The 13,751-nt window shown below is 43.8% G+C and overlaps 1 protein-coding gene across 1 annotated transcript in view; it reads left to right on the top strand.

The window, feature by feature from the left end:
• The first annotated feature begins 3,909 nt into the window (after window positions 1–3,909).
• The window catches only part of CACNG3 (calcium voltage-gated channel auxiliary subunit gamma 3), an 83,856-nt gene continuing 74,014 nt past the window's right edge, over window positions 3,910–13,751 (top strand). The window contains exon 1 of the mRNA XM_047838914.1: window positions 3,910–4,120. Coding sequence (XP_047694870.1) covers window positions 3,910–4,120 — 211 coding nt within the window. The remainder of the gene's footprint in view (window positions 4,121–13,751) is intronic.

Raw genomic sequence — 13,751 nt, 5'->3', positions numbered from 1 at the left:
ACCCCACTCTGCTCCTGGGGATTCGCCCTTCTCACCAGAGCACCGCCAGGTATGGAGCTGTGGCGTTTCAGACTCTGCGCTCCCCCTGTTTAGAGTCTTAATGAAATTTAAACCCTCTCCTTTCTCCTTTCTCCTTTTTAGTTCGGTCCCTGCGGCTGTTTCTACTTTTCCACTTTCTCTCAAGCTGCTACTGGGGAGTGCTTTTCCCATACTCTTCACCGGCTCCATCCTCTCTCCACCAGCTCCCTGCCCTCTGCGGCTTCTCTCTACCCCAGTTCACCTCTCTGCGCCATGTACCTGCTGAGTTCTGTGGTTCAGGTTGTGCAGATTGTTGTGTTAATCCTCAGATCGGTTTTCTAGGTGTTGATCTGGTTGTATTTCATGGATGCGAGACACACAAAAAAACCTTCCATGCTGTTCTGCCATCTTGGCTCCTCAGATGTGATAGTGCTTTGAATTTCTTGGGTCCCAGATTGATCTGGTGAAAGAGCCCTCTAGTGGTAGAAATAAGCAATTAAATCTAAGCTTAGAAGCCGATTCTACGCTCCCATGTATATACCGCCTACACATTCAATTGAATGAAAGGATGAGGTCACCCCCTAGTAAGTGGGGAATCATCACGGGGAACTAACTGATGGCCCCCCTACCTCCACACTCCCACTCCAGGCAGGTGTTCTTACTTGCTTCCAATGCAGGTTCAGGACTTCCCACATTCTGTGATCAGCTTTGGCCCTGGGCAGAAGTTGCAAAGAGTGATCCTGCTTCATCAGGCCAAAGGTTCAGTATAAAGCTCCATCTTATAACACACGCCCCTTTCTTTCCTTCCTACTGTCTACAGTATCCTGATCTACAGTTATCACTTTCACCCGCCTGAGCTCCTGACTCTCCCCTCGCTATTCCACAGTATCTTACTTGGATACCCAGTTCCTTCTGCTGGACCTCCTGGGCACAATCACCTTAGCTGAAGCTGCTCTCATTTTACTGCACGTCTGGTGAATGGAGTGACTAAAGCATACTCTCCTTAAGCCCAAAGTCACTGACCTCCCATCTACATGGCCCTGCTCTGGGAAAAGACCTTTCTCACCCTTACTGGACTAAAGGAAGAAAGAAACAGATCCTGGAATGGCTATTATGGTCATTTTTCAATTATTTTATATTATTTAATTTTCTGAGAGGAGGGAAGGAAAATTTCACTCATCTAATAACATCTCCCAGGAAAAAGCAACTTCATCTCCAAGTTACAGATAGCTTTTTCCTTGAAAAAGAAAAAAAAAAAAAGCCAAAGCAGAACATTGTAATAAGAAGCAAATTTTCTTTTTAAGAAAAAAATTAAGTCACTTATAGAAGGCCTTGGAGACCTTCCTCTGTTGTCTCTTACATTCTTTGGGAGTAAAGCTAACTATGGTTCTGGGCCCAAGTTTATCTTTTTCATTTTGGTTATGTGGCAGATTTTTCATATTTCTACTTCCTGCCCATAAAACAGTATTTGTGAACCATGACATATGCATATGGAATTAAATACATATAGGTGCACAAACATATGCTATGCCTATACACAAGCATGCGTGCCCACCCATCCACACAGCTATGTATTTGTAGCAAACATATTCACATGGCCCACAACAGTGTCTACAGGTACATGTATATATTTGCATGCATTCTTTTCTTCTGCCACAAATTCCCAGGCATTCAGAACTCATAACTAAATTGAACACAGCACAGGTTTACATTTAAACACAATCACACCATGACCTTATATTCAAATCCATGTATGCACAGGTATGTTTATCTAACATCAAGAATCAAGTCTTCAAGTGACCTTAAACTGCCCCCCCCAATGTAGCAAAGTAACCAAGAAGTTGTGATTACATCTGAGAACTCTTCAATACATTACTGCTACTCAGTCATCTGTACAGATGCTCTCAGACAGAGATCCTGACTTGGCACCAGGAGACTATATGTGTTTGTGATTACCTTCCATTATATTTCTGTCCAGTTTAATAATACTCAAACATGACAGTTGGTAGTGGTCACATCTCAGAAACTGCAGAAACAACCCAAGCAGCCTCAATTCCAAACACCCAGCCTCCCGTCATGCCATAGGAAAATAATAATAATAACAATAATAATAATAATAATAATAATAATAATGGCATTTCTGTGGACTGTCATTAGTCAACTCTGTGTTCATGTGTAAGCCAGAATACATAGTAATAGAAAGCTGGTCAAATGCTGATCATTTGCAACACTATTTTAAAGGGAGACTCTCACTAGCTTTCAAGTGTGCAATGGCATTTGCACTTTGGACTAACAAGGAAAGCAGACCTAACTTCACCTGCTTCATGGTCTAACTTAGACAAAAATGTAAACAAATGAACATTCCAGGGACTTTTGGAAAGAATTTGACATTTTTATTGACTATCCCACCTTGAATCCAGCAACCCCCACCACCACAGATGTAAAAATGTTAAAGTATATGAGATCAAAGACCAATATCTCACACCCCATCGCCCCAAATCTGTGATATGCGTACAACAGAGTCTATATACGTTCAGTTCCTTCTGTCTTTTAGGAATACATGATCATATGTATATGAACAGTTCCGGGTCTGATCTGAGCACGTTGTCTCCGGTGTAAACGAGAGCTCCAGAGAAAGGAGGGTAGACATATTGGTTTGTTTTCTGGGGAGCCAAATTGAGACAGACTATACACAGATGTGCCTGTGACCACACTTTTTACCCGCCCGAGTAAGACATAGATCTGTCGCCGGGAGTTGCCGGTCCCTTTAAGAAGACTCGGTCTTCCCCAATGGGCTCCAGCAGCGCCCGCAGCAAAAGGCAAACTTGCCTGGCTCATTGGTGGGGGGAAAACGCCGCGCTGGGTGGGAGCTGAGAGCGCGCCAGAGTGCGCTGCGGGCTTCTTTCCCCTTCCCCTTTTCTTAACCCTTCCGGGAGCGGAGGAACAGGGTGTGCTGCAGCGCCGACGAGCCGGGGCGCTGACTGCCCTGGGCTCCGGAAACTTTGCGCGGAGCGTGGGATTGACCAGGCAGAGCCGAGCCGGCTGGCTGGCCTGGAAAGGGACTGGGGAAGGGCGGCGGGAGGGAGGACTGACCCTCCGGCACCCCAGCAATCTAGCCCCGACGCTGGAAAGGCAGGGGGTGCAACAGCCGCGGCTGCCAGGGAGCTGTCCCTTCAGCACCACGGACCTAAAGCCTGGGCGTTAGGGAGGCAGAGGCGGGGCAACAGGCGGGAGCTGTCCTTTCAGCACCGCAGACCTTTGCCCTCCGATGAAACCGGCCGGCCCCCGCCCCAGGACTCTGTCTTTTCTCCAGTTTGAGCGGGGGTGTCAGGAGCAGGCGGAGAGCTTTCCTGGGAGGCTGGGGAAGCAATGAACACTCTTCTCAGCGACTCGCCTCCCAGCAGTGCTATTTTTTGCCATCCGCCTTCACCCCCAGCACACGCGCTCGCACACACACGCACGCACGCACACACACACACACATAGACCTCTCTGGATTTCTTTGCCTTGAGTCTCCCGGGGCTGTGAGGAGCCAGGCGCATCTCAAACCAAGCTGGCAGCTCCAGGCTCCGGAGCCATGCCCTGCACGGACCCTCATCTTTACCAAGCTCCTGAGGAATGAAAGGAACCCAGGGATCCTCAGAAGGCAGCAGTGATGTGGACCAACCCCCTGGAGCCTGCACCCTTCCAAGGGCCATAGGCGACCCAGGGAACCGGAGAGAGCTCCAGACAGGAGATCCCAGGTTTCCTAAAGTCTCTGTGGATGGTGACAAAAGGAGACCCGAATTTTTGGAAGAGCCTGCCCTAGGTTACCCAGCTGCAGAGTGATTTTCCCCTCTGGCATTGAACCTACCCCTCCAACCCCCAGCCATCCAGAGTACCATGAAGAATTATGAGGATGTGTGACAGAGGTATCCAGATGTTGATCACCACCGTGGGAGCCTTCGCAGCTTTTAGTTTAATGACCATTGCAGTGGGCACGGACTACTGGTTATATTCCAGAGGTGTGTGCAGGACTAAATCTACAAGTGATAATGAAACCAGCAGGAAGAATGAAGAAGTAATGACCCATTCGGGGCTGTGGAGGACCTGCTGCCTAGAAGGTATTTACAAAATTCCTCTCAGTGGCCCCAAATAATGCAGTTTCTGATATTGTGATATTCCAGTGGGTGTTGGGGGAGATGGAGTGATGGGGAAAGAGGAATAGTTTGAATTATTGCTGAGAATGTGCGGATGTCCAGACTGTTTCCAGCAAGACGAATGCTGAGTGGGATGAAGGGGTTGGGTCTTGTTGATTGTTTATGGTTTAAGCTTCGTGAGATGTGATTTTGTGGCACTCTAGGCAGCTTCTGCAGTTGAGCAAAGTCTTCAAATCTAAAATTCCTAAGCATATTGTGAACTGCTTTGATCTGTGGCTTGAGATGGGGTCTTTGGCTCTGCTCAAATTGCCTTTCAGTGGAGGAGGGAGAGGGAGAAGGAGGAAGGAAGAGAGAGGGGAAGGGAGGGCGAAAGGGAGAGAGGGTTGGAGGGAGGGAAAGGGAGAGAGAGAGAAAGAGAGATAGAGAGAGAGAGGGAGAAACTGTGACCTAGGCTGGCACACTCTGAGCTATTTCCTTATTTCTAACATAGTCTTATCAGTTTCTTATGAGTTTGGTCTAAGTAGATATTTTCACGAACTTGCATTGCCAACGAGACTTAACATATGTGAACCCTTACACACGCACATGCACACACACATTTTAACAAAACTTCCTTACTAATAGATGTTTCACTGTTTGGGATCAAAACAAAACTGAAGTGTTAGTATTTGGTATCCATCTGTTTTCTTTCTTAAGTCATCTCCAAACTCAACAAATATATTCCCATTACATTTGTATAAGATTGATTCTCCAAAAATCACAGCTTCTAATTTAAAAAATTGAAGATTTTTGCTCCAAATTATAACGAAGAGGAAAGACCAATTTTTAGAATGTCAAGCTCTTGGGTAGCCTGACTGATGATTAAACTCACTTTCACTACATGAGGAGTCACTCTCAGCATCACTGGGAAATGCCTGAATGTCAGTGGTAGCAAATAGGAAAATAGAGAAGAAAATCAAAGCTCTGTGGAGCTTATGTGCCTGAGGGAAAGCACTGGATTAGAGGGGCAAAAGGGAATTTTCTCAGGCTTCTGAGGAATCTGTGAAGCTTGTCACAGTGATGAGCAAGGAAATCTGGGTTTCCTGTATGTTCCCCTCCCTTGTTTGCCATTGGTTCTCCATGCCTGCATTCCCACTGGCTGGCATTTGTCAGGGCTTTTTGAGAACTTGCATTTATGTAAATCTCTTAGGAAATCATGCTATGACATCACTTGCTAGTGTAATATTGCATCATTCCCTGGCCTTCTTCCCATGTCCTCACACTGAACAACTGCTCTCCTGACTGTAGCACTACTACCATTGATTCTGTTTCCAACACAAATTTGCAACTGGTGGGAATCCCAGGTAGGAAAAGACTACTTTAAATGCAACAAAGATCATTGTACTTGAAGCCAGAAGACCTGGGTAATGCTGCAAACTATGCATGTGACCTTGGCTAAGACATTTACCTACTCCAACCCTCAATTATTAATCTGGGAAATGATTAGTTTGGAATAGGTGGTCATGAATTAGCACTATTCAAAGCTCTTATTTTATCCAGCGTACTGATGGAAATTTTAGAATAATTATTTCCCAAACATTGACAAAAATCTAAAGTTTGTGATCATTGGTGATCAGATATGATGAAGTCATTTACCTTAGGGAAGTTCCATAGTTCCCTTTCCTATATTGACAACAAAGAATTGATTTATCTTTTGTAAAGTTGTGATTTGGTGGATGTTTTGATGTATACATGGTTCTAGGGATGTCATAAAAAATCTGAGTCAAACAAGGTACATATGTAGACCATGCTTCAGTTATTTCTGATTCTTCTGCCTCTTGGAACTAACCTTGGAATGCAGAATTAAACACCAATTTTGGCTTCCCCTGTTAGGGCCTAAAATCCCTGAATCCTTGCTCAGAATTTCTCAACTGATGGTTTCTCTTTTCTCCAACATCATGTCCTACACCCACAGTTTGCACAAGGAATTGGAATCCCACCCAGGCATTCTGTGGGCTTAGTGGGAGAAGTGAGAATTTGAATCAAGATGGAACTAGATGAATCTAAGATATGTTTTTAGGTGAATTCTTTGGAGAAAATTTGTTGCAGTCTTCACGCAACTTGACCCAGCTATACATTTTTTTTTTACATTTTTCAAGTATTAAATACAGTAAGATGCATGAACTTGAATGAATCACAGTGAATTATTAGCTATGTGTACACCTGTAGAACTACCACCTAGATGGACCTGGCTGAAAATCTGAAGCCAAGATTTTTCTTTGTGTATGAATATAGCAAATTTTCAAGGAATTTTCAGGAACCTCTGATCTCCTGCATGAGAAGACACATGCAGTAGGCAGCATTCATCCTGTGGAATAAAGCTGCATACCCATCTCTCATTCAGGATCCCTGGTCTCCCAGAGTCTCGGCATCCTCATTTTTCTGGTCTTTTAGTGTCAAAGGATAACTGGAGGTCTTGTAGCTCAGTTTTCCCTAATATCAAATTAGAAGAGTCAGTTCATCCACACTTTTTTAAGAACCATGAGAGAATGTGACTATTTTGTCCAAAAGAGAATGCTTGGGAGGGACATGACAGCTGCCTGCAAATATCTGAAGAGTTGTCATATGGAAAGGAGATTTGAAATGTTCTCTGTGGCCTCCAGAGGGTAGAAGTAAGAGCTAGAGGAAAATAGGTGTTACCTCAATATAAATAACTATGCAGTGTGGAATGGGGAGCCTTAAGAGGTTATGAATTCTCCACCACCAAAGATATTCAAGGATAATGAAACTACATCAATGTTTCCAAACTTGGCTAAATCATCAGAATTACATGGGCAGCTTAAAAAAAAAAAAGATTATGAGGCCTCACAAGTAGATTCTCTGCTTCCATAGGTCTGTAGTGGATCACTGGAATCTAAATTTTCTGAAACTCCTCTAAGTCATTATGATGTTAAAAGCAACAAGTATTGACTATTTACAACGGGCCTGGCAATGATTACATGAGTTAAGAAGGATCACATCACTCAAGTGAGAGAAGGGATGTTTCCAGTTTTCATTTCTATAACTCACCAGAATGTCATTTATATTTAGTACTTACTATATGCTAGCACTGTTCTCACAATTTTGAAAAATTAACTTTTTCCTCTTTAAAGGAGCTCATTGATGTAGGCATTGTTATTGTCCTCATTTTTTAAAGTTTATTTTGAGAGGGAGAGAGAGTGGGGAGGGACAGAGAGAGAGGGAGAGAGAAAATCCCAAGTGGGCTCCGCGCTGATAGCACAGAGCCCGATGTGGGGCTCGATCTCACAACCGTGAGATCATGACCTGAACCGAAACCAAGAGGCGGATACCTAACCGACTGAGCCAACCCAGGCACCCATATTATCCTCACTTTATAGGTGAAGAAACTGAGGCCTAGACAAATAATATGACTTGCCTGAGGTTATATACCTAAACCCAGCAGGCCCTACTTCACCTTAGCCATGTTTCTTCTCAGAGCATTTGCTAGAGAACATTAATTCATGCTCCAGTGGATAGGTTGCTACTGCTACAAACATTAGCTCGTGAGAATGCCCAGACACATGGGTTTTTCCATTCAGAAGTGTCAGGTCCCGGAACACTCAGCATGCCTGTGCAGCATCTGCAGGAGTGCAGGAGACATCAGACAGGCACACACTCAGAGACAGCAAAGGACACGTTTTGAATGAAAAAAAAAAACAACAAAACAATCGACCTATGTAGAGACACCCACACTCAGAAAGCAGAACGAATGCCTGACTCATTATCTGGAAAGCACGCAAGGCATTCACAAAGTAGGGCCCCAACTTGCTGCGTGTTTTCAATGGCAGCATGTGCATTTGAATGAGAACACGTTCAATGCATGATTCTCTCATTAAGACCTCTTGAAGTCTGAGACACAGTCAAAGTGATATATTTACATAATGGAAAGACCACTGGTCTGGTAGCAAGGAACCCCGAGGACTCATCACATTTCTGTCGCTAACAGTTCTGTGAATTGTACATGTTATTTTCCTCCCTTGAGCCTCAGTTTACCCAATTCTGAAATGAAAGCCCCAGGTAAGATTAGGGAGTAACAAATCTAAATGTCCATGCAGATGAAGCAGGTAATATAACATTTGGAACAAGGATTTCCCTGTCCTCTTAATTCTATGGTGGGTGAGGGGGAAGTAATTGCATTTGAGAAGATCTATAGTAACTGAAATGTGGTCTCAGGGTGGGGCAACAGAGAGTGGTGGGGACTGAGGCAAACCAGAGAGAAGAATCCCCCATCTAAGGGACAATTACTATGGGACTTGAGTTGATTTTTACTCTGGGCCGATGTGTACCAAATTCATCCCAATATTCCAAATATTAAAAAGCCAGTTGTAAGATCTCTTGATTTTTAAAATGTGGGCAACTAGGGGCTCCTGGGTGGCTCAGTTGGTTAAGTATCCAACTTCAGCTCAGGTCATGACCTTGTGGTTCACGAGTTCAAGCCCCGCCACATTGGGCTCTGTGCTGACAGTTCCAAGCCTAGATAGGGCCTGCTTCAGATTCTGTGTCTCCCTCTCTCTCTGCCCCTCCCCACTCATACTCTGTCTCTGTCTCTGTCTCTGTCTCTCTCTCTCTCTCTCTCTTAAAAATAAACAAATACTGAAAAAAATTTTTTAAGTAAATAAAATGTGGGAAACTAAATTAAAACAATTTTTAATGCAGTGCCTGCCAAGCCAAACTTACCTTATTGTTGAATTTGATCCATAGGCTGCCAGTTTTGAGCCCTGGAAATTATCTAAAAGTCATTTTTAATCTAAATTTCTGATATTTTTGTATTTTATTCCTGAATTGTTCTCCATTAGTCAGTGATCACTTTTTCAATTCATTGAAAAAAATGCTTACGAAGAAAATAAAGCCCACTTAGCTTTTAGGACAAGGAACTTAAAATGACAGAAAAGAGTTTCAACAAAATGCTATTTCTGCTACAGATGGGCCTGAATGACATCAAACATCTGGCTGAAAAACTGAAAAAAAAATTAGCCAGTCATTAGAAGTTCCCCTATATTTCCAAATCTCCAGATGGTTGACTTTTTCAGCCAGATGGGGTTGCAGCTTTATTTATGTGTTCAGAAGCCTTCGGGGAAGCTGCAAAGATGTGATTGAGGACAGGGATGAGAGAAGGGTGTAACGTTTGTTGAGTATTTCCCATGTGCCAAGCTCTGTGCTGGGTGCTCTCGCATATGGTAACTCATACTTTTCATATTTCCTAGCTCCCTCCAATAGAATATAAGGACAGGGATCCTTGGCTGTTGGGAGCCCTGGTCTATCTCTAGAGCTTAGGAACAGTACCAACCAGTCACTTCTGCTCCTCCTCTCCTAGATCTGATGCAGTACCTTCCCTGAGACGTGGGTACAGAATGCTCTGACTCTCTTCCTTACTCTTGACCTCCTTCCTGTTCCTTTCCCTGCATGCTTCTTCTTTGTCCCTAAAGCCCAAGAGGCAAATAGAGGAGAGAAGTGAACTGGAGCTTTAAGGCAGGATGGGGGTGAGTAACTATGCCTGTGTTTGTAGGGCCAGTCAGGATTGGGGAGGTGGCAGAGGTTGAGGTGTGAGCATGATAACATTCAACTAGAACATGTCTGTATGGCCATATTGCTTGTTAAAATGTTGAAATACTTTCCTACTTCTTGGTAAACAGCATCTGGCCCAAGTCCCCCATCAACCCTCCCCCTTCCACCACCACTGTAGCTACCCTAGCCTATCCTGGAACCTCCCAGACATCTATGAGATTTGTCCAGTAAAGGGTTAAGACCCAGCCCAGCAGGGTCCATCATGATCCTGCCCCAGCCCTACGGAAGCATCTATTCTGACTGGTCTTGTGTCTTACCGGTGATTAAATATTCTGAATCTTATTCCTAAGTTCTATCATTGTTGAAAAGGACTGACTCCTCTTCCTTCTACCTCAAACCAGCCCCCCTACCATCCTACTCATTCAAGGAAGTAGATGATTTGAAAGTAATTCTGTTTGCTTCATCACTTGACATTTTATTTTCTGGATTAGAAAAAAAGGCAAGTGATCCGAGTTCCAAGGTTGGGTAACCAGTGTAGGTTATTAGCATGGTGACTAGTGGGCTTACTGGTATCCATCAAGAAAAAATAAAACAAGAAAAAAAAGCCCACAAAAAGATGACTGTATCCTTTGAATGTTCTCTTAGAGCAGTTTCTAACAATCTTACCAAAGGGGTCATCGGATCCTCTAGGGGAATGTAATTTTGTTTGACTTAAGTTTCATTACAGATTCAGGGTCAGTGGTATAGTTAGATGTTTACTTGTAGAAACGTGGAAAGATGCAAATTAATTTGCTCATTAGAGGTGCAAATGATTTCTGTTCATTAGAAGACATAACCCCAAATGTTGTAGATTTATTGCCCTTTCTCTAGAACATGAATCAGTTTCCTAACTTGACAATCTTACTTCAGAATTTTTTCCCTGAAAAATATATATAACATCCCCCTTTGAACTAGCTTTGTCATTCTGCCAGTTCTCTCATTGAGGAGTTGAATAAAACTTGACATGAGCTCATTGTATATTTTAGGAAAATTATGTTTCTAACCATTTAAAAATTATACTCTGACATGTGGAAGTGCCCCCCCAGTGACACCAGTGTTTCTGAGGCTAAAGAGAAGCCCACAAAACTTCAATGTTGTTTTTCTTTTTCCTCCATCCACACGACCCTGCCAAAGCCCACTTTTTCACTGTAGGAGCAAATGGGCCTTTAATCATTTATGCACTGTTCTCTGACCACAGAGAACATGGGATAACAGCAAGGGGCTTGAGATCAGGTAGACTTGGGTTCTTACCTGGATCCTGCCGTTTATTGCCTGCAACACCCGGGAAGATGCTTAATCTCTGATCATGAGTTTCCATACCTGTAAAATGAAGAAACACAGTAGCAAGCATTTTCAACTATTTGTATTTTTATGCTTCTTATGGTTCCTTTATTCCTTCATACCTCTAAATAATATGTTGACCAGTAGTCCTTAATTCATCCTGTAAAGATAATACCCATGTGCAAAGACAAACGATAAGCTAGCTTTCTTATACCACCTCCCTTTCTCCTAAATACTTGTGGTTCTTCAGTGAGTCACCTGTGGCTCCAAGAAGAATCTTTTATAAAGATTGAGGGTGCCTGGAAAAAAGAGAGACTGGCATCACATTCCTGGTTTGGACGTTGCTTGTGTGCCTATTTGGGCAGGGAAGTTGGGGGAGACACCAGGCTGAGAGAGGGAATGACACTGGGGCAGCCTTTTTGGAATGGGGAGGTTCAGTGGGTTCTGTGGAACTGGTGAATAGCTGAGCGTGAGCCATTTGGTCAGTATCCCACCCAAGAGAGCCATCCATTAGGCAAGCAGACCCTGGTTAGAGCTACATGATGTTCACAAAGATGTTGCCCTGCACAGGGCTGCTGGGCCTGAGGGTGAAGCAAGGACTGAGAGTCATCTCCTGCTGCATTCCCCAAACCCTGCACCTTGGCCCAGAGCTGAGTCCATCCAAAGGGAAGAAGTCCTTTCGAAAGTGGTCACAGGAGCGTGACCACAGGACCACAGGAGCTGCTGGTCCAGCAGTGTGGAGCCATGAGTTTCCAGTGTCGGAAGCCAAGTGGGAGGGAAGAGACTGGATCAGACTCAGATACCCCACATCAGAGAGGGAAGTTGCAGTGGGAAGGCCTCCAGTAACCAATGCATGTGTCTCCACAAGACAGACAACGCATAAGTCCCCGCCATGCAGAGAACCCTGACCGTCAGTGTTAGCTGGCGAAGCAGTAACAACAAATAGTAAAGGTTTACACCTTCACCAAGTTGAGTGAAGTAACATTTTGGCCTTCTTTTCTTTCTGCTCCCGGCCACAGCATACTGAAGGTGCTAGAAGCTAAAAGAGGGACGAGGGATGCCTGGGTGGTTCAGTGGGTTAAGCGTCGGACTTCAGCTCAGGTCATGATCTCATGGTTTGTGGGTTCGAGCCCCGTATCAGGCTGTCTACTGACAGCTCCAAGCCTGGAGCCTGCTTCGGATTCTGTGTCTCCCTCTCTCTCTGCCCCTCCCCCACTGACGCACTGTCTCTCTCTGTCTCAAAAATGAATAAATGTTAAAAAAAAATTTTTTTAAGAGGGACAAACATGGATAGAGCATTGCAATCTGGAAGTTTTAACAGGCACAAGTGACTGGAAAGTTTTGACATCTGCCCAAAATATCATTAAGGAAATAAGAGATTAGATATAACACAGTTGAAAGCTAAAATAAAAGTTACACACTTACACTCCACTCATTTGACACTCTTCAATAGACAGGGTATATATCCTCATGCTTTGTCTCTAAAATTCTGGAAGCCGAAAACACAGTAGTATATATCTACCATGATACGTAACTATATCTCAGGGGTTGGCAAACTATAGCCCATGGGCCAAATTCAGCCCTTTTACTATTTTTGTACAACCCACAAACTAAAAATGTGTTGTACATTTTTAAGTAGTTGAAAAAATTAAATAATATCCAATAATATTTCATGACACATAAAAATGATGAGAAATTCAAATTTAAGCATCTGTACTTCTGAACGTTGCCAATAAAAATTTTATGGAAATTTGTTTTCTCTCTTGTTGCATATGTACCTACATAGTATCCTCAATTTTGCTGCTTGGCCTGCAAAGCCTAAAATATTTACTGTCTGGCCCTTTACAGAAGAAGTAAAGTTTGCCAACTCCTGTTATATCTCACTGGAGAGGCATGTAGGAATCCATAACAACATTTTATTTCTGGAAGTAGCCTTTGTTTTCTCAAGAATATTGGGGGCGGGGGAGCCTGGGTGGCTCAGTCGGCTGGGCGTCCAACTTCGGCTTGGGTCATGATCTCACGATTCGTGGGTTCGAGCTCCACATCAAGCTGTGTGCTGACTGCTTGCTCAGAGTGTGGAAGCTGCTTCAGATTCTGTGTCTCCTTCTCTCTCTCTGCCCCTCCCCTGCTCGTACTCTGTCTCTCAAAAATAAATAAATGTAAAAAAAATAGTCTTTTTCATAAAAGAATATTGGGTCGGGAGAGGTGGTTGTACTATTTGCCTTCATCATAGACTCTTCATCTCACCAGGTATTCTGTGCATCCTCTTCTCTTTCTGGGAGAACTGGCACTTAGTTCTTTGCCCAGGTAGTACTTCACTTCTTCCTGAGACTTGGAGAGGGTGGAAGAAAGTCAGTGAGATCCTTCCCTCTTAAAGGTCTCCAGGAAAATGCAACCCCTGCCCAGGTATGCAGGGAACAGCATCTGTCAGCGCTGGCAAAAGGGGGAAACTTTAGGAGCCAGTGTTCTGATGGCAGTGGAAAGAACAGGACCCTAGAGACTAGGGTGAAGGTGGAGTCAATCATAGATGGCTACTGAGTAAGTGAGGGTAAAGAAACCAATGTCCACAAAAAACAGGCAGCTGGTATTGGAAGTCTAGACAGCAGTTCCCCTCCATTTGCTCCATACATGAGGTTCAGTAGTTCATGAAACTTGAAGAAAAATGTTATGTAAATAGGTGCTTTTAAGGAGAGAGTTGTATCCTCCAAAATGTTAAGGATCAGTATTGTAG

The sequence above is a fragment of the Prionailurus viverrinus genome, chromosome E3 (genome assembly GCF_022837055.1).
Source record: "Prionailurus viverrinus isolate Anna chromosome E3, UM_Priviv_1.0, whole genome shotgun sequence".
NCBI lineage: Eukaryota > Metazoa > Chordata > Mammalia > Carnivora > Felidae > Prionailurus > Prionailurus viverrinus.
Note: the sequence above shows the minus strand (reverse complement) of the source record. Positions and strands in the feature narration are given on the sequence as shown.